Source organism: Vicia villosa, linkage group LG2, assembly GCF_029867415.1.
Source record: "Vicia villosa cultivar HV-30 ecotype Madison, WI linkage group LG2, Vvil1.0, whole genome shotgun sequence".
Lineage (NCBI taxonomy): Eukaryota > Viridiplantae > Streptophyta > Magnoliopsida > Fabales > Fabaceae > Vicia > Vicia villosa.
The window spans coordinates 176,131,357-176,153,355 of NC_081181.1; the positions used below are offsets into that span (position 1 = coordinate 176,131,357).

Sequence of the window (21,999 nt, forward strand, 5' to 3'; positions counted from 1 at the left end):
CATTGAAGGTACAACATTGTTGCTGTTCAGAAAAATACAAGACTCTTTTGATAGAAATAAAAGCAGGATCTATTTGAGAGAAATAGAAGATCATAAGAACACATTCCTCAAATCTGCATTAATGCACAGGAACATTTCTTTTACTTTATGCTTTTATTTTCTATTCTTCCATCCAAGGTTGAGCAAAGACTAAAATACAATGAAACATGTTTTTAAATATGTAGCTTCTGGTTTAGATGAACATGACAATTTTGATGTTTATTGAAAATACAACAATGTAGCTTATTGTTTAGTTGGGAAGAAAATTTTGGTGTTTAAAGATGTTACAACAGAAAGGCCAACTAAGCCCAAATTACAAAGCATATACATCAACAGTCATAATAAAAACCTTAAATCAATCCCTCAACTCTAAACAAGGTACTAATTTTCTCTTTTTTACGCCTCAAAACTTCATCCTTCTGCAACCATACTCACCTCGTCAACATTATGTTAGAGTAATCTAACATAAGAGAACTAGTCGAGACAATGGAGAAAAAAGTCTAGAACAGGTTTTATAAGTTAATTAAAAATGAGACCATAAAAATCATCCTTCCAAAATTCAGAATCCCTTATCAAAGTGTGTCGCATCATATATTCTGCAACTGCGAAAAGGAGATGCGAACCACAGAGCCAGAAAGTGGAGTTGCATGCTTGCATACAAGGGCTTCAGTTGCCTCTTCCTCGTTCTCGAATTGAACAAGAGACTGCTTTTTCCCATTCATCTCAAAGACTTTGCAGTTGACAATGATTCCATGCTCCTGTAGAAGACTTGCAATCTCCTCTTCATTAATGTCTTGTGGGAGGGAGGACAAGTGGATGATCCTTGTCGGCGAGCAGCAATAACGATAGTTTTTAGCAGCATTTCGGTTGAATCGGTTGAGATTTGAGCTTATGTATTCATGTGTATCAGCACCTTGGGTTATGTTTGGATGCTTTGAGAAGTTCACCTCCATTCGCTTTCCAAATAGCATTGATCCCTACAATTTGAAATTGAAAAGGTTTTAGTATCAGCCACATGTTTGATTCTACCATCTAGAACTAGAAAATCCGATCAAAACCAATATTTGAAAGAACCCACGTTGATCATTGCATACGTGATAAGATACAGATATCTGATGTAAGAGCTTTTGAACTCAAAAGCGAAAAGAACAAAACATGTGATCAGCTATTCAGAAAAGCTCGCTAACAATCAGACTAATAGCTGTAATATCTTCTAAATAAAAGAGTATCAAGTATCTGTTTATATTGTGTGTAACACTATGATCATGTAAGTACACTTCATATATCAATAACTGCATTGTGAAGAGTATATTGTTGCCAAAAGACAGTAGTGTTAACTGTTAGCAGTTAGTAATGTCAAGTCAGCTTTCTGTTATAACTTATAATGGAACAACTCTCCCCAACTGTAACTGTCTTAAGAGTGTTGAATGCATCTCAATAAAATACAACTGTTCAAATCATGGTTTTAAATTATGGGCCGCAACCGAAATTGAGGCCGCAATATTGTTGAAGCAGTAGTCTCCGCAACCGCATCGGACCGCAATTGCATGATTTGAAATCACGCGTCCTTCCATATTAGGAACCACATCAAACAACTTCGCTCAGGTCTCCTCAAATATTTTCGTCAAAACTCAAAACTCAATTTTGAACCCAAAACTCAATTTACTTTTGAAAAATCTTAATATTAAGTGTTTTTTAACGGTGTGTTTCAAACTCTTCTCAATCAAAATTCACACCGCCACAGGCGCAATGCAAATCGCATTTGCAATTTAAAACCATGGTTCAAATCAATCAAACTGAACAGTTTCAGACAGATTAATTTCCGCACTCTCTTTATTGTTTACACTATCAATCCTTTTTTTTATCACATATTCACACCATACTATTATACAGGCACAGAAAAAACAGGTCTAGTATCACCAAGCCTAGTATAAAGATATAGAATCGCCAACGTATGCATAATACAAACCTTCAGAAAATATACTGCCAATTCGGCTTGGAAACCATCCCCCATCTGAACAAGTGCATGATCTGGTTTATTCCGGAGTATTTTGATTCTGACAATGTTCCCATAAATGGAGAACAAGTTGAACAGTTTATCCTCGTCGATTCTCTGAAATAACCAAATTTAAAGCAAATAATTAAATAAAAGGGAGACAACTTTTTACCAGAAAGAAAATGTTCTAGTCAAATGTACTTACATCAGGATTGAGATTAGTGACAAGAAGTGTACACCTGTCATTGGTTCCAGTTATTCCGGGAGGAAAATCTCCCCCGAAAGCAGCTGCAACAGCCGCAGCATTGCCCATCTATAATTCAAAACACCAGGGATAAATGATAAGTATTAGAGGGATTAACTTGTGTTTAAAACATCTAATAATTAAAATAATAAAATCTTATTTATAGATCTTTTGGGTAGAAAACATTAAATAAACAAATTGTGCACTACACATAAGCAAAAAAAGTTCACTTCAAATGCATGTATACAGTTAATCTATACATAAGAAAGTTTTTTTTTTCATCAATGTCATAAGTTATAATAATGGGTTCACGGTATAATGTCATTTATCATAAAGTAAATGAAAATCTTAAAAGTTATTAAATGCATATCTACAGTTGATTTACAAACAAGAAATTTATAGTAATTTGTTGATTATGTAATGTCACTTAATCACAAAAATAGATGAAAACGCAATAGAGTTCCACAAATGCAAAAAGCTAAATAAACTCTTCCTTTAATCAAACCCAACATAAGGTAAAAAAATGCTTCTTTATAACTCTCCATTAAAATATGATATTTCCATGCATTTCCCATCATCTAAGTAAATTGTCAAATATAAACAAAATCATATTCCCACAATTGATTGCAAATGGGAGTCTAAATTTTAGTTGGACCGAACTCAACCCTAAAAACGACTTGTAACGTGAGTGGTGTCTCCCCCTTATACACTGTTTTCAGGTCATATTTCCTACACACGTCTAATGTGGGACTCCCAACACACACCCTCGCGGCTAGGACCGGACATTTGAAGTACCCGAGTGGCCCGACAGCAAGTAACCCTAACAGTTCTTGGATAAGCTCTACTAAAATCTTAAAATTTAGGTTGAACACAACCTTACAAAACCGGCTTGTAACGTGAGGGAGATTTGGGACTCTCGCTAGAGAGGCTTCAGGCAAAACAAGTACTTAGCATATTTAAATTTTTATTTCATTGTTGAAATAGAAAATGAAGAGACAGAAACTGTCGCAAATTTTTAATGCTACTTCTTATAAGATGCAAACCGATAGTAACTTCTTCATATATTAAACCGGGCACCAATAATTGCATATGGTGACTTCAACTTAGCTTGAAAAGTACCCACCTGAGAGAATCCAGCTGTAAAAATAGATATGACAAAATATTAGTACATTACAAACAGACCTCAATAACCAAACAAAGTGAATCAACCAAAGCAATTTAAAATATTTAGCACCTGATCTAGGTCCAGAACCTTGAACCCCATATCCTGCATCGCCATATCCAGACTATTTCATAGAAGATTGAAATATGAAACTAGAATTAGAAAGTAGTTGATAATGATCAACAAGAAAATTTGTTCGTAAATAGATTATAAGAAAATCACATAGAACATACTTGTGAAGCTCGGCCTTTCTGCTCTGTAGGCAGATTTGGGTTCGTAAAGTCCCTGCAGAAACGAGGAACAAACTCAGCAACAATGAATATGCTGTTAAAAAATAGATGACGTTGAGATATAAACAGAACTTATTGAATCACCTTGAACGGTCATTATTGTAGTTCACTTGTAGTTCATCAAGGCTGCAATTAACATGAACCAAACATCGAACCAGAAAAATAAAAGAAAAGATTAAAAGAAGGTTGGGAGAGATACAAAATGAGCCAGCAAACGAGAACGTAATTATCTAAACCAAGTACTAGGTTTTTATATTGGGCCTAACTCATCTATGAAAACCAGTTTGTAAGGTGAGGGTGTCAATTTTAATACACTATTTTCAAGCCTTTTCTCTTTTCAATGTAGAACGTCGGTTTTTTCCAATACACCCCCTCACATCCCAACCAATGTGGCCAAGCATGATATCTTATGTAGGATTGTTCGGCTTGTGAAAGATCGTAAAACACGGATCGTTAGTATGACGTGTAAGATCAAATGGTAATTTCATACATATATATACACACACATACAAAAAACATGAAAACTATAATACAGGCCCAAAAAAAGTCCCATCGTGTTTTTTTTTTACGATCTTGATTCAAAAAGTTTGATCTTGACCACGCCGGCCGCAATAACGATCTTTCTCTGATCGTAGCACTCTCAAGCATCCTTAGCACATAAGATTTAACGATCTTACGATTCAGCACTCTCTTGACTACACTGATCCCAACAATATATGTTTTAGTAGGTTTTGTTTTGGTGGGTGGCCCGAATTGATAGGTTTTGTTTTGATACCCTGGTAGGTTTTATATTGGGCACAACTCATTTTTATAAATTAGCTTGTAAGATGAAGATCAGATGAAATTGCTGAGAAAGAGATAATTTTAACCTACTTTGAGAACTGAATATCCAGCTGACAGCAACCGTCATAAATATTGCGTCCCTAGAAAGATCCAAAAGTACAATCATCATTCCAGAAAAACAACATCAAAATCAACAAGCTAAGTAGAGTGTGAAACCTATGCAACTTCAAAACAACCTGAAGTGCAGTTCTGGCAGTAATGGCACTTTGGCGAGTTTCATACTGGATGAGAGCCTGGAAGCCTACACAATTTTTCAAAAAGACGATGAAACAGATTATGCAACCATTAAACTTGTGTAAATCCAATATAAGGATAATCTTTATCCATTAAAATAATATTATTGGCCATTCACCCATGTTTTTCGTCAAAATCTTATTGAGATGTTAATTCTTGATTCTTAAAAAGTGATGCATGTAATGACGTGATATTCGTGATAAAAGCGCTTGATAAGAAAAGAAAGAGAAAGAAAGGAAGAAATCTGAGAGAATCTGACCAGCTGACTTCTGAAATGTTACAACCTTTTCCACATATCCATGAGGAGAGAATACTTGTTGTAGCACATCCACTGTTATAGGATAGAGCATTTGATGAACCGTGACTAAGAGAATTCGATTTGGCTGTGCATCCAAAGAGTTGCCGACCGCAGACAGCAAACAGCATAGAGAAGGAGAAGAGATAGAGAGAAAGGATATAAATAAAGAAGTATATGGTAAGAGAAAGAGAGAATTTAATAATAAGCTCATTATATGGAAAGTAAGATAATTATTTATAAAGAGATTGCATGAAAAATGGAGAATACAAATGCTAAAAGAAAAATGTATCCCCTTCGTTCCTTTTTACTTGTCATTTTAGGATTTTTTACACATATCAGTGTTGTCAATGGCGGCCTATGACATAGAGCTGAAATCCCGCCATACCGGCCGTTTTGTGGCGCCGTTCTAGCGGATAATACCGGAAAAACCCACAATATTGATCGATATTTACCATTATGGCGAGCCCAAAAACTGCCATGTATATCCGCCATAGCGGACATGGCACCGCTATTTGATAACACTGACACATATCAAAACAATTGATAAATTTTGTTGCCTTTGATATAAGTATTTGTCTTTTCCTATATTACACTCAATTATTTATTATTGTTATCTATCTATTACTCTATCTGCAATAAATAATTAAGGGTTATATTGACATAATGGTAACTAATGTTGCATTGAACTTTGAAAACGACAAGTAAATAGGAACGTAAATTTTATGCAAATGCGACAAGTAAAAGGGAACAAAAGGAGTATATATCATCCAATTAAAGAAAAAGCAAAATAAAACCAACCTCATCTTCTCGTCCTTGATTTTGATCCACCGTCGTCAGTTCTTGATGAGAGGAAAACTGGACATAAACATTTCTCCCCCTTGAATGCAACAGAACGAGATTAAAACAGCAACTTCTTAACATCAAAGAGAATGAATAGTGTTTTCTAAATACCAAAAATATGCCGTCTAACATCAAGTTGACACAATTGCATACCTTATGCTTGGTTGGGCATTTTCATAGAACTGTATAGCACTAACTGCAGAAGGAATTTCTTGCATTTGGAGAAGAGCCTGTAAGAACGATAGCAATTAATCTGTGAGTTCTATGAGTCTGAGAAAAACCAAATGATTCATATGAAGGCATGAAGAAAACCTGATTTTTAGCACGCAACATCACAAGCTTTGTTATGACTCCAAAAGGTTGAAATAGCTGAAGCAAATCATTCTGCAACCAGATGAGACAGTATATAAATAAATGAAGAAATTTGAAACTTAGATCTCTTAAAGGACACAGAATGTCAACAATTCATACACATACCGCACGATTCAAATTCATTTGTATTCATTAAAACATATAATTCATACGAATCACTGGCTTGCATAATTGCATCAAATTATAAACCTCGAATTATGTCAACAGAATATAATCTACTGACATGATCTTTCAGCTTCCTTTAACAAATTTAGCAATTAATAACAAAAAGAAAAATCAATATTGAAGTTAACACAATAATATCCAACTTAGTTTTACCGACATTACATTAGAGCTAGATAAAACAATTAATATCAGAGATATAGGTATTGTAGAACAGATTACAATAAAGATCTAGCATAGATACTTCGATTCCTAAACAAGAGTAAATATAACATAAAACACATTCTGTGTGCAGCATAGCCCATACTAAATCCATGACATGATCAGGATTGTCTTTGAGGGCGTGCAAGGTGGGCTACCGCACCCAAAGTTTGTCACGGTTAAACCATGGCTAAATAAGGTCTCATAAAATATAGCCAGCGTTAAATCATGGTTAAACAGAACCTTTATTTGTTTTACTATGGTTAAACTGTGGTTAACCTACACAGGACCTCCAAAAACTCGAGATGACTCTGGACATGATCATATTAAAAACCATAAGCAACAAGTACAAACATATATAAAGAGGGGGAGAGAGATTTTACTTCAGATATCTCATGACCAACATTTCGAACATGAATAACCTTGGAAGGTTCAGCCATTTCAAATCACCTATAAAAACAGAAAATGAAATATTAGTAAATAAGTGATTATGTTAGTTTCCAAGATTTAAACCCTAAAACTGCTCATTAGAATTCATTATGCTCATCAATTGATTGGTGGACAAATATTAACACATGAGCAATTATCTTAGTTTAAACCCTAAAAAGTTTTTAAACGTATAAAGGCTTTTGTGATTTCGGTCGGTCCGGTTGTTGCGACAGTAATTGCAGTCGTCGCAGTGTGAATTAATCACAATTTGTTCTTTATCATAAAACTTTCAATGCCGTTTTGTCGCAGTCATTTTCGCAGTAACGGAACAGACAGTATTATTAAACCTTGCTTAAAACTCCTTTGAGATTAGACGGCTCATCAATCGAGCTGGATAGCTCTTTAATTTTCATCTCTTTCTCTTCCAATTTAAGGACAGCATCAATGATCAAACCCTAAAATTCTCTAGTAACATTTGTGCAGACATGGAAATGCTAACAAAGAAACTCAATATCACAATTCTAATCATAAAAAACAAAAATAACCAAAAAACAAAAACGAAAGATAATCATATGTATCGTTACCAAATTATTTTCAAATCCCAATTTACAGTAAATCAATATTCAATTGGATAAAACCGTGAGGGTTTCTCAAACAAAGTGCTAATCGCATGAAAATTCAAACTTTATGTCCTACTCAATCGAACTCGATAGAAACTCGTGTACCCATTTCAACATATGAATCTATAAGTGAAGTAGAATGAAAAGTGGTGAAGAAAAATTGATATAGAGCAAAAGAGTGTCTCAAATTCGTTGAAGAAAAGAGCGCAAATAATTCATCAAAATTGCGGAGGTAAAAATCTTACAAAATGAAAAGAGGAAAAAATTACATTGAGAAAAAGTTAGAGGGAAAGAGAGAGAGCGCTTGCCTGACGAGAGAGAGAGAGAGAGAGAGAGAGAGAGAGAGAGAGAGAGTGTGACAGAAGATGACTATATGGACCAAGAGCTGGACAAGTTGGCTGATACAATACCTCAGGGGAGGCCCAAAAGAAACAAGGTTAAGCCCAAATACTTGAAAGACTATGCCACTGGGCCCATGAAGTAAAAGAAGGGAGTACCGTTAGAAAGCTTGCTTGTAATAGAATAATCTAGAGCATTTCTGTGACAGCTAGCATAGTACTAATGTAACAGCTGTCAGTCTTATCCTTTAGGAATATGCTTTGTACCTATTGGTTATTTAAGGACCAATCATTGATAATAAATGCAAGCAAACAATTTATCAGTAAAAGTTAGAGTCTTGTAGCCTTTAGTTAGCATTATCAATCTGAGTTTTATATTTTCACTGACCTGTATTTGCGGGTAGGTGACATTGGTGCTTTCATTGAATATGACCTCCGCCTCCGATAACTCTGAGATACTCGCCGCCCTCAACCAAATCCTCCAAACCCAACAATCTTTCCGCCATGAAATCACCACCCTTTCCACCGAAATGGGCCAGATCCGTGCCAACCTTCCACCACCGGGTTTCGCCGCCTTCAACAACAACCACCTCACACACCCCCTCTCCAACACCACCATCAAACTCGACATTCCGAAGTTTGATGGTACTGATGCCCTAAATTGGATCTTCAAGATCACCCAATTTTTCGATTTCCACCAAACCGCTGAAGATCAACGTCTCCGTACAGCTTCCTTCTACATGGAAGGTGAGGCACTTACTTGGTTCCAATGGATGTTCTCTAACGGACAACTGCGTTCTTGGCCAGCCTTCTTGCAAGCGTTAGAACTTCGCTTTGCCCCATCTCACTTCGATGACCCAAAAGGCGAATTGTTCAAGCTTTGTCAGACAACAACCGTCACTGAATACCAAGCTGCCTTTGAATCTCTCGCTAATCGTATTATTGGTTTGCCCCCTGATTTCTACCTTAGCTGCTTTATTTCTGGCCTCAAACCAGCTATTCGTCGCGAGGTACAAGCCTTTCAACCTTTATCCCTTTCACATGCTATCAGCCTCGCCCGTTTACAAGAAGCCAAATTTAATGACCGTACCCAATTTAACCACCCTCGCCGCAACGATAACACCACCACTCCAATTACCTCACCAGCTTTCATCAACACACCCAACAACCAAAACAGTGCCATCCACCGTAACAACCCTCGACCTAATCATCCCTCTAACCCTCCCACCCCATCAACTATATCACCTACCCCAATCAAACGACTATCCCCAACTGAGTTACAGATTCGCCGTGAAAAAGGCCTCTGTTATAATTGTGATGAGAAATACCACACTGGCCACCGTTGCCAACGCCGCTTTCACCTTCTCATTGTTGAACCAGACCCACTTGACCATAACCCAAACACTGCTACACAACTTCTCCTTGACGCCGCAACTACACATACCCCAGAACCTTCTTCCCTTGAAGACCCGGCTCAAATAAGCTATCACGCTCTTGTGGGCCATCAAGTTCCTCAAACACTGCGTGTAATGGGTAGCATCAGCAAGCAGCAGGTCTCGGTGCTAATAGATGGTGGCAGCACGAACAACTTCATCCAAGACCGCCTTGTTAAACAATTGGGCTTAGAGCTTCAGCCTACTGAGGCCTTTAACGTGTTAGTAGGTAACGGTGAGGAATTGCCTTGCAACTACTTATGCCGTCAATTACCTATTTTATTGGGCTCCTATGAATTCTTTGTGGATTTTTTTGTTTTACCCATAAGTGGAGCGGAACTTGTTTTGGGTGTTCAGTGGCTTAAAACCTTAGGCCCAATACTCACTGACTACAACACACTCACCATGAAATTCATTGTCGATAACCAAACAATTCTCCTGCAAGGTATTCCCAAACCTCACCCAACTGAAGCCTCTCTTCACCAGTTAAAAAGAATGATCTCAACCAAAGCCATTGATACTTGTTTACAACTACACCTCATTTCCCCACCACCATCACCATATACTGCCACATCCATCCCAGCCAGCATTACCAGCTTATTGAACGAATTTAAACCTCTATTTGAAACCCCAACCAGCCTTCCTCCCTCTAGACTCACTGATCACCAAATTCCCATCCAAGTGGGGGCCAATCCAGTGAATGTTAGACCATATCGCTACCCGCATTTTCAGAAACGTGAAATTGAAACTCAAATTCGTGACATGCTAACTCAAGGCATCATTCGTCCTAGTATGAGCGCCTTTTCGTCTCCAGTTCTATTGGTACGCAAGAAGGATGGCACATGGCGTTTCTGTGTGGATTACCGTGCTCTCAACGCTATCACCATCAAAGACCGTTTTCCGATTCCATCCATCGACGAGCTGCTGGACGAACTGTATGGCACCCACTGCTTCTCCAAATTGGATTTACGCTCCGGTTATCACCAAATCCTCATGTATCCAGGTGATATCTCTAAAACTGCTTTTCGTACTCACCAAGGCCATTATGAATTCTTGGTAATGCCCTTTGGTCTTTGTAATGCACCTTCTACATTCCAAGCCACCATGAACATTCTTTTTGAACCTTACTTACGGCAATTTGTCATTGTGTTTTTTGATGATATTTTGGTATTCAGTAAGTCTTTGCAAGAACATGTTGATCATCTAAAACTGGTTTTTCAATTGTTACTTGATAACCAATTTTTTTTGAAACAGTCTAAGTGTTCTTTTGCTCAACCTTCTATCTCGTACCTTGGTCATATTGTGTCTGCCAAAGGAGTTGGTCCAGATCCTGAAAAGATTGATGCCATGGTCAATTGGCCAATTCCAAAGAATTTGAAACAATTAAGGGGTTTCTTGGGGTTAACCGGGTTTTACCGCAAGTTCGTTAAGAACTATGCATCCATTGCTTCGCCTTTAACTGATCTTTTAAAGAAAGATTCTTTTATTTGGAATGAATCTGCTACTTCTGCTTTTAATATATTGAAACAGGCCATGACCGAAAGTCCAGTTTTAGCCTTGCCTGACTTTGAAGGTGAGTTTGTGCTCGAAACAGATGCTTCTGGTTTAGGCATGGGTGCAGTATTATGTCAACAAAGCCATCCCATCTGTTATTTCAGCAAGAAGTTTTGCCCTCGAATGCTGGCTGCCTCGACGTATGTACGGGAACTGTGTGCCATTACCTCGGCAGTTAAAAAATGGCGCACATATCTTCTTGGCAGAAAGTTTGTTATCCACACGGATCAACGCAGTTTGCGTGAATTAATGACACAAATTGTGCAGACACCAGAACAACAATTCTATCTCGCCAAACTCCTTGGTTACTGCTATGATATTGTTTATAAACCGGGTGCCCAAAACAAAGTTGCTGATGCCTTGTCACGCATCCATGAGTCACCACCTGTTTGCATGGGCTTGACAGTTTCTCATTCTGTTTTTCTCGACAAATTGCGCTCTCATTGTCTTCAAGACCAAACATATCAAGAGCTGCTATCTAAGGTTCAGAACAATGCTGCCGATTTTCCCCATCTACAACTCATTCAAGACTTATTGTTTTACAAAGGGAAACTCTATATTCCCACTTCCTCCAATCTAAAGGTCACACTTTTGGAGGAATTTCATTCTTCCCTTATCGGAGGACACAGTGGAATAACTAAAACATTGGGAAGATTGAAGGAAAATGTTTATTGGGAAGGAATGAGGAACGATGTCACGGAATTTGTTAAGACCTGCCTCATATGTCAGCAAACAAAAGTCCCAACTCACTCTCCATATGGATTACTTCAGCCCCTTCCCATTCCTTCGAACATTTGGGAAGACATCTCTCTCGACTTCATTGTTGGGCTCCCTTCGTTCCAAAACTTTACTGTGGTACTTGTAGTTGTTGATCGACTATCGAAAGCGGCTCATTTTGGGATGCTTCCTACACAATTCACAGCTGTCAAAGTCGCGGAATTATTTACCAAACTGGTCGCTACTGTTCATGGCATGCCAAAAAGTATGGTAAGTGATCGGGATCCGGTCTTTCTTAGCAAATTTTGGCAAGAACTCTTTCGCTTGAGTGGTACGGCCCTTCGCATGTCTTCAGCTTACCACCCACAGAGTGATGGACAAACGGAGATTGTTAACAAAGCTTTGCAACAATACCTCCGTTGTTTCGCTCATGATCAACCAAAATCATGGGGAAAATTTCTTCATTGGGCGGAATGGCATTACAACACTGCCATTCATGAGAGCACAAGCATGAGTCCTTATCAAATAGTTTTCGGTAAGCCACCTCCTACCCTGAATCAGTATATCCCTGGTGCTAGTCAGCTCGAAGCAGTTGATACTGACTTAGCTACCCGCAACCAAATTCTCACTGTGCTCAAGAAGAACCTACAGAAAGCACAGGAAAAAATGAAACAGTTTGCAGATAAACATAGGAAGGACCATTACTTTCTAGTGGGTGACTTAGTGCTTGTGAGGCTGAAACCATACAGACAAGTCTCTGTCACCGGCTACCATCCTAAGAAGCTAGCTAAACGCTTCTATGGGCCTTTCAAGATTCGACGCGCTATCGGAACAGTGGCATTTGAGCTGGAATTACCTCCTAGCAGCAAAATCCACCCCACTTTCCATGTTTCTCAACTCAAACCGTATTATGGACCTACAGATTCCCCACTTGAATTACCTCCATATGCTTTTGAGAACCAACCTCTCATTGAACCAATTGCTATCCTTGACAGCAAACAGGAAGATGGCAAAGACATGATTCTAATTCAATGGAGTGGTCTTTTTCCTGAGGATGCTACCTGGGAACCCGCTACGGAAATTCTGCTACGCTATCCAGAGTTAAACCTTGAGGACAAGGTTTCTGTGCATGGAAAGAGGGATGTGACAGAAGATGACTATATGGACCAAGAGCTGGACAAGTTGGCTGATACAATACCTCAGGGGAGGCCCAAAAGAAACAAGGTTAAGCCCAAATACTTGAAAGACTATGCCACTGGGCCCATGAAGTAAAAGAAGGGAGTACCGTTAGAAAGCTTGCTTGTAATAGAATAATCTAGAGCATTTCTGTGACAGCTAGCATAGTACTAATGTAACAGCTGTCAGTCTTATCCTTTAGGAATATGCTTTGTACCTATTGGTTATTTAAGGACCAATCATTGATAATAAATGCAAGCAAACAATTTATCAGTAAAAGTTAGAGTCTTGTAGCCTTTAGTTAGCATTATCAATCTGAGTTTTATATTTTCACTGACCTGTATTTGCGGGTAGGTGACAGAGAGAGAGAGAGAGAGAGAGAGAGAGAGAGAGCGTGCGTTTGTATGTTATACTCGGATGTTTCGTTTTTAAGTTGTGAAATTCTAGCTCTATGTAGTAGTATGTTACAAGACCTAATAAAATTGAGTTAGAAGGCCCAAAAATTGAAATTAGTTAAATTTATTTCTTTTAATAAAGTTTCATTGAAACAAAGAAAACGGTCACACAAAAAAAAACAGAGGGACTATACAAAAACTCTCTCCAAAAAAATGAATTTAAAGAAAGGCTCGTCAAGTTTATTCTTTATAAAATTTATCCGCAAAAAATTAAGAATGCAATTATAGTTAGTGTATTATGATATTGTTAGTCTAATATTTGCTAAAAAATCAGCACAACTATTCCCTTCTCTGAAAATATGAGAAGCCACAAAATTCATATTATTAGTGATATTAACACAGTTGACTCACCAATTCCGAACTTGCCAAGGCACTTTTAAAGGAGGAGAAAAAGCTCGAACCACAGCCAAAGAGTCAGCTTCTAACCAAATCTTACGCCAACCCTTCTCATGGACGAACTTATGGCTAACATAGAACATGTGAGTTCGGCAATGAGAGAATTAGTAACACCTAAAAAGCTAGCAAAAGCCCCCAAAAACCTACCGTCAAAATCTCTAGCAATACCCCTGCAACTATTACGAGTAAATCAAATAGAATTAAGCAAGAATATGACGGCAACGTTAAAAACTAACTTACATTGGTTTGACCAATTCCGCTTGCAAACCCTCCAAATGTCATCCCATGACGAAATACTGAAGGAGATCTTTAAAGCTTTGCACAACCAGAACGAAAACTGCCTCTTATAGGCACAGTAAAAAAAGAGATGAGAAATTATATCTTCTTCCATAGCACAAAGATCGTATGGAATGTGGCATTGTAGAATTTTGTCCTTCACAGTAGCCGGAATCATACCCAAATCATTCGGGAAAGACCATTTCCCGTCGGAAATAAAAGAATTAACCATCAAATATGTAGGATTCGAAAAGCTTCCACACTCTACATTAAACGGTTCCCCACACCACGAATCATACCAGAACCGAATAGTGTTATCATTTGCAAGCAGTCGTGAAGAATTATCAGAAATCACCGACATCTCACTTTTTATGCTCGACCAACAAGAGGAAAAAATATGATGCTTGATGAAGTTATTCTTCTTTAGGAACTTTCCTCTAACAAGAGTAGCCCAAGAGTCTGCCGAATTGAGAAAGTCCCACGCCAATTTTAGATTTGTTGTCACATTAAGATGAAACAGAGATTTAATACCAAGCCCTCCTTCAAAATAAGGTTTACAATTTTTTTCCACGTTATAGTGACCATATTGCTCTTGGATACCTCCCCGTTCCAAATGAAATTACGGACAACACGCTCAATATAACTCAACAGCGAAACTGGCCAATCATAGATGGATATAGAACGGATAAGCATACTTTGAATCGGAGATTTAACCAACTCCACTCTACCCGCGAAGGAAAGAAGAGAACTTTTCCACGACGCAAGCTTAAGAATAATTTTGTCCGCAATAGGCATAAGAACTTAGCCCGAGACTTTCTCTTAAAAATAGGGACACCGAGATAAACTAAAGGAGAATTTGCAATATTGAAACCCGACAGAGCCGAGATAATATTCAACTGAGATTGTGACATAGCTCCACCAAAAATATAAGACTTAATGCAATAAACCGCCTGGCTAGACGCTGCCTCATAAGCCTTAAAAGTCATAACCATGTTCTTTGTATTAGCAACACTTCCTTTACAAAAAATCAGCACATCGTTGGCATAGAATAAATGAGAAGGAACCTTAATGAGATTAGGCCCCCTAATCAAAGAAAGAGCTCCAGCGCTAACCATCTTACTGATTTTCCTTCCAAGAACATCTTCCACAAGACAAAATAAAAAACGAAGATAATGGGTCACCTTGCCGGACTCCCCTAGTACAATTAAAGAAACCATGAAGAGCGTCGTTTACCGATATAGAAAGCCAACCAAACTGCAAGATACATCATACATTTAATCCATTGACATAACTTTTCATTGAACCCGAACTGATGGAGAACTTGAAGAAGAAAATTCCAATTTAACGTGTCAAAGGCCTTCGTAATATCCACCTTGAGCGCGACATTACCGCACCAAGTCTTGGAATCAAGAAGATTAAACGCCTCTTAAGCCAACGCAATACAATCTTTGATTTGTCTACCTTGAATAAAACCCATTTGCTCTTGAGAAACTAACAACGGCATTATAGTCGCAAGTCTAACCGCAATAATTTTAGATACTATACACTTGAAGATAGATAACGCTATAGGCCGAAAAAGATCCAAAGAATCTGCATTATCAACATTCGGAATAAGCATTAACACATTAGCATTGAAACTGTGGGGGAAGCCACCTATTATAGAAAAATTGAATAACCGCAGTTGCGACGTCGTGATGAATAATCTCCCAATATGAATGATAGAAGGAAGCACCAAACCCGTCCGGACAAGGAGAGTTATCTTAATTGAGCGCAAACACCGCAACTTTTATCTCAACCAAAGAGGGAATAAAAGTGAGCATTTTGTTCATCTCGACATTTACCAACCAGTGGATGCTGTCAGCCACCAAATAGCAATCCTAAAAAAAGAAACGGTATGAGCAAAAAGATTCTTGAAATGATCCACCATATGCGAGGCAATCTAAACCGGATCCGTCAAAGTCTCTTCTCCCTTCCTAAGAATAGACATCGACTTAAACGCATTACGAATTTTAGCCATACGGTGAAAGAATGATATGTTCCAATCACCCTTAAGATGCCATTTAATCTTATCTTTTTCTTTCCAAAACCATTCCTCCATATCCAATGCAAGAGATAACTGGTCCTGAGCATCCTTCTCCAACCTATTGAAATTACCATCAGCCCCTATCGGACAAGCTGAATCTGGTCCAGCTCTGTTTCAGCCATCAAAACATTATCTGTGACATTCTCGAAACTAGAATAATTCCAGACTTTAAGCTCCTTCTTTAAAATATTAAGCTTCCTGTCCAGAACCTCTAACAGACACCCCGAGACCTTATGATTCCAACAATCCGAAAGTAACTTCTTGCAACCATTGTGTAGAGACAAAGTCTTCAAAAACTTAAATTGTGAAACCACTTTAGAGGAAGATATGGAGAACTCAAGAAGAAGAGGAAAGTGATCTAAACGCAACTTCGTAAGAGTACAAATAGCATTACCTACACAGAGATCCAACCAAGCCTGATTGACAATGACCCTATCTAACCTTCTCTTAATGAGACAAGGGGAAAACCTTTTATTGGACCGAGTAAATAAACTCCCTTAGTAGGGACATGAAACAGCTGGTTCACATCAGTTCCTAACTAAAAATTTCACATAGGACCATTCGCCAGAGCATGAATACCACTATGCTCATGGGCACCAATGATAGCATTAAAATCACCAAGAATCGACCAAGAATCAAATGCAATTCCAAAACATTACTAAGATCATCCCACAAAACTTTTCTATTAGGCATATTATTGGAAGTGCAAACCACATCAGAAGCCAATACCTTACCATCCAAAACAAAGGAAAAAGCCACAAACTGATCCGAAGAGGCCAGCAACTATTCATGAATCCTAATCCTTCCTTGTCCATTGTACCAAAAATTATATTCCCAAAATCTCACCCAGAGTTAGAGCAGGATGTCTGCTCTGATACCAATTGAAATTCTGGTGTTTAGATCACAAATGTCCTAAGAGATGTCGGGACAATGATCTTTAAACAACACACAATGACAGGGTATACAATAAAATAGTGCAGAAACTTAAATGAACACAAGAAATTGTTCACCCAATTTGGTGTATAACAACACCTACTCAGGGGCTACCAAGTCAGGGATAAGTCCACTATAATAATATCAGTTTGAAGTTCTATGCAAACAACCTCTAGTTTACACGTAACCAACCTCCAATTTACAACATTCTTGCCTAATCACTACCCGTTATACACTTCTACCTAAGACTCACCTAGGTATGAGACCGTTCTCAATCCCCCTTAATCACAACTGTGATAATCAATTTCAAAACTTTAGAAGACACACTTCCAAGACACACAATCACTCAATGCTTAAAAGCTTATGAGTGAATGACAAAACTTACAACTCAAAGACACAATCCTACTCTTCTATCAAGATAATATTAGAGAGGCTCACAATTCACAAGATTGCACAAACCCTAACATAAAATACACTGTAAGTTCCAGGAAACAATTAGGTTTGTTGCTTGCTATTTAAAACAATCTTCTGGACTGGATCGGGCCTTCAAATCGCAGTATGGCCCTGCAAAATATTTTCCAAAATCTTCTCCATAAAGATAAGGCTCCAATTGTTAGTTTCCTAAATCTTCTCCATATTTAAAAGCTAATCAGGTATCTTGAAAATAGAGACAATCTTTTGTCCCTGAATCAAGCACCACATAGGATTGCATAATATTCCAAAACATTCTACAACTGTAAATGAAACAGACTTGAAAGAACCAACTGTCCATAACAGTCACGTTGTCGGATGATCCTGCATAGGACATCTTGCTCGACATGTCTCACCGATTGAAGATATAACATCTTGTTTAACATGTTGCCATAAGTTAGTTTTTACCAAACATAATCCCAACCATAAAATAGAGAATTAACATTATAGCAGGAACAATAGAAGAATATATGGATTTGTGGCGTCACATTTGAAAATTGAATGTTCTGGAGAGAATACGAAGCTTTATTTGGATGTTGCACCATAAAGGAATCAAAACCAATCAATACCTTAGTCAATTCAACCTAAGGGATCCTTATTGTGAAGACTGCACTAGAGAAGAAGAAATTATTCTTCATGTTATGAGAGATTGTCGGCATGCGAAAACCGTGTGGCTTTAAATGTTGACAATTTTTTACACATATATATTTTTCGAAGCTAATATTCCAAACTGGCTTCCTCTGAATGTGAAGATGAAACCTGGGAGAATTAATAATTGGTACATCCATTGGGCGACTACGTGCCATCAACTTTGGTACTGGCGTAATGAAAGGTATTTCGTTCCAGATTTTGTTACTTCGTATAACATGGTTGAGTATATAAAGGAGCCTGTCAGGTGCTACAACCAAAGTATGATGTTGTAAAAAAAGGCTATCAATAGAGAGCCAAACAACATGGATACAAAGTGGATAACGCCTGAAAGAGATTGGATTTCCATCAATATTGATGGTGCAGTCTCAAAGAATAACGATGTTGGATATGGAGGTTTAGCTAGAAATAGTGAAGGTGTTTAGTTGTGTGGTTTCTCCAAGAGTATTGGTAAATGTAGTATCCTAACCGCTGAACTTTGGGGTGCTCTTGAAGTTTTAGACTTGCTCTTAATAAAGACTACAATCAAATTGAAATCCAAGTGAGTAATCTAGAAGTTGTTAATATAATCTAGGGGAAGATCAACAAGTTAATGGATATGAATTTAATTCACAACATCAAGGCTACCATGTCTTCTTTCCAAGAGGTCAACGTTGTGAAAATTCACAGAAAAGTCAATATGTGTGCTGACACCTTGGCTAAACATAGCCTAAAGTTTTATGGAGAAAGACGTCTGGAGTTTTTAGATTGTCTGAATTTTATGCTCAATATTTTATTTAGGGGCTCTAGTGGTATCAGTTGAGTTTTGTTTGTTGTTTTGGACTTAGCCCTCATTCCTTTCATACAAAAAAACATAAGAATGTGAACCAAAAAATCAAATAAAAATATTTACAAATACCAAATCCAAAAAGAAGAAATTATAAATATTAAAAGAAAAAAGGATATATTTTCAAGAATTAATTATGACAATTTCTTTATACTCCTCCCTGGCTTCTTGGCAACCCCTAGAAAAATTTCATAAATGCCCTTATAATTCGGAGATACATCTCCGAATACGTAAACAAGGATTATTTCGGAGATGCATTTACGAAATTAATTATTTTTGAAAAAAAAGGTGTTTCCGAAGATGCATCTCTGAAATAACCCTTTTTTTACGTCTTCGGAGATGCATCTCCGAATTATGCTGCATTTTTCTGTTATTTCAAAAGAGCCACCCCTCTGATTTCATTCTACTCAAAACTTCAAAATTTCACCACTACATCCATTTCTCCAAACTTTCTACACAATCTAAAGTTGCTCTACAACATCAAAGGGTTCAAAGGCTCACTCAAAGGCACACTAAAAGCTTCAAACAAATTGTAAGTTTCTAAACACTAAACTGAATTGAATTTAATCTTGTTAGGGGTGATAGAAATTAACAAAATGTAGTTAGTTGAAGTTATTAGCAACATGTAGTAGTGTTTGGTTGGTAAAAATAGGATTTTAAATGGTTTAGGGCAAGAAATGGGGACTTCAAAAATGGAGAATCGTAAGCGTTTTCGGAAGTGCATTTCCGAAATCACCTTTGACCAGTTTCGAAAATGCACTTTTGAATATAGTCTGAACTGCTTTTTTATTTTCTTAATTGTTTCAACGTCTTACCTGGTGCAATTTTTTTAATGAAAATGTCAGGAAACCAGACACGACTTATACAGGGTAGGGAAACCCAGACGGCATCGGCTCGACGCAAGCGGGATACACAACTAGCAGCGACACGTGGGCGGGGTCGAGTACGAGTGCCCGTCTAAATGGATGAGGCGCTTGTAGGTTCCTCGTATGGATCGAGGAGTCGGCTGGCTCGGGCGTCTTCTTCCCGTGAGGTTGAGGTACGTAAGGATAAAGAGGAGGTGGGAATTGGGGAGGAAGAGATACCCGATGTTCACTCTGAGCACGACGAGGATGATGCGGAGGAAGAGGAGGGCTACTCGGGAGGGCCTGCAGACACATTTGTGTTGATTTACTACCATGACCATGTCGCTCAACGAGCTTGGGAGGGAGAGGTTGTTTTTTTATTGCACTTTATAATTTATCCGTTTTTTATTTATGTTTTTATTGCACTTTCTTCTAGCGGTTTAACTAATAATGTTTTTTGTTTTTGTTATGACAGGAACGGGCGACCATAAAATCCGTGAACCATGCGCGAAAAATATGTGATCTGTTTAAACCACGGGCTCAGTAGTTTAATGACGTTGTAGTTGGGAGCGGGCTTGGTGGCTTATTCATGACCGAATATAGTTCCATCAGCGACGACATGCAGGGGGCTTTTGTCGAACAGTGGCACAAGGAGACGTCTTCTTTCCACTTTTCTGTTAGGAAGTTGATGATCCCCTACACGATGTGGTCTGTCTGCTCCACCTGCCGATCAAAGAGAGGTTACTGGACCATTCTCGGATTCAAAGGGTTGAAGCCATAAAGTGGATGGTGGACTATCCGGGTATGGACCCAAACATGGTGGATTATGAGTGTAGAGCGACGAGTGGGACGCATATCCGATTCTCCAGCTTGAAAGAGCTTTATGAGAACCACTTGGTGGTGGCAGCAGAGTCTGAAGAGGAGGGTGAAAGGCTTTTTGTTGAGTATCACCGTGGTTGCGCTCTGCAGTGTTGGTTCATGTTCTTGGTAGGCACTGCACTCTTTGTGGACAAAAGTGCAACCTACGTCGACATGACTTATCTCCTATACTTTATTGATCTGACTACAGTTCACGAATGGAACTGGGGGACCGCCATTCTGGTATACCTATACTAGAAGCTGAATGAAGCCTCCAACTGGATGACCAAACAGTTGACTGGATCTTGCACACTCCTTACGGTACATTTCTTTTTAATTATTTCACATTTAATTATGGTTCATATTTATTTTTAACATATTATCGTATTTGTATTTCAAGGTTGGATCATCTCATACTTCCACCGCATCCACAACTTCGACATTGATCTTGTGTACGATGACGCCATGCCCAGGGCCGCACGATACATCCTCCAAAGGGGGAATAACAAGATGGACCCATATCGTGTGTACCTCGACCGCACTGTTCACGATGACATCCATTGGATGCCCTTCACTGATTACGGTAATGGTGTCCCATTCGATCGCATCACATTATATTTTGGATGGTTGACATATGGGACTAACACCATGGTCAGGTATCTGCCGGAGCGGTGCATGAGACAGTTTGGACGCATGCTGATGATACTGAGGTCTCCGTTTGAGGTTGCTCCTGACACCGTTACCCGAGTGGGCCTCATTGCTATATTTGACAATTGGGTGTATCATTTGGTGCTTGAGGAGTATCAGATGGTGGTCATCCAGAGCTGGCACTGTGTAGATGGGTACGTGGCATGGTTTTATCGGGTGTCACATCCTTTGATGACATCCGATGCTCCTGGAGATCCACCTAGGCCAGCACATGAAGAGATCTTGGAGAACCAGCCGGTCGAGGATGACCATGCCACAGATCTCCTGCTGATATGCCAACGAATACAAATGCTTGGGTATGATGCATTAGACAGACGTATTATTGAGCAGGGCGGTCCAGAGGCTGTTGCCATTGTGGAGAGGATGGTTAATGACGCGACCGGTGTGGCGGCGTATATGAGGCAGAGGAGGTCGTAGGGTGTTCACATTAGGCATACTCATTAGCAGTTGCCTATTTATGTTTTATTCATGACTTTTTTGTACTCATGTTGTAATATTTTGACACTGAGCACTTACCCGTACAACTATTTTCGTAGTTATAATATTGATATT

At 38.5% G+C, this 21,999-nt stretch overlaps 1 protein-coding gene across 1 annotated transcript; it reads right to left on the minus strand.

Moving 5' to 3' along the window:
* Nucleotides 1–231: 231 nt before the first annotated feature.
* On the minus strand, nt 232–8,083 carry LOC131653054 (polypyrimidine tract-binding protein homolog 3-like). Its single transcript, XM_058923092.1, has 15 exons — nt 8,039–8,083; nt 7,065–7,131; nt 6,259–6,330; nt 6,100–6,176; nt 5,905–5,983; nt 5,068–5,191; nt 4,751–4,815; nt 4,605–4,654; nt 3,816–3,857; nt 3,675–3,726; nt 3,514–3,565; nt 3,403–3,416; nt 2,241–2,348; nt 2,009–2,152; nt 232–1,016 (listed from the first exon to the last, which is right to left on the minus strand). Exons 2-15 carry the CDS (start codon nt 7,119–7,121, stop codon nt 627–629), a joined length of 1,326 nt encoding a protein of 441 aa, XP_058779075.1. The 5' UTR covers nt 7,122–7,131; nt 8,039–8,083; the 3' UTR covers nt 232–626.
* Between the last annotated feature and the right edge of the window lie 13,916 nt (nt 8,084–21,999).

Coding starts and splice junctions, on each gene's coding strand:
- LOC131653054 (XM_058923092.1), bottom strand. CDS start 7,121: ATGGCTGAACCTTCCAAGGTTATTCATGTTCGAAATGTTGGTCATGAG. Junction 4,816..5,067: donor AACATTTCAGAAGTCAGCTG/GTCAGATTCTCT, acceptor AAAATTGTGTAG/GCTTCCAGGCTCTCATCCAG. Junction 2,153..2,240: donor TCACTAATCTCAATCCTGAT/GTAAGTACATTT, acceptor TGGTTATTTCAG/AGAATCGACGAGGATAAACT.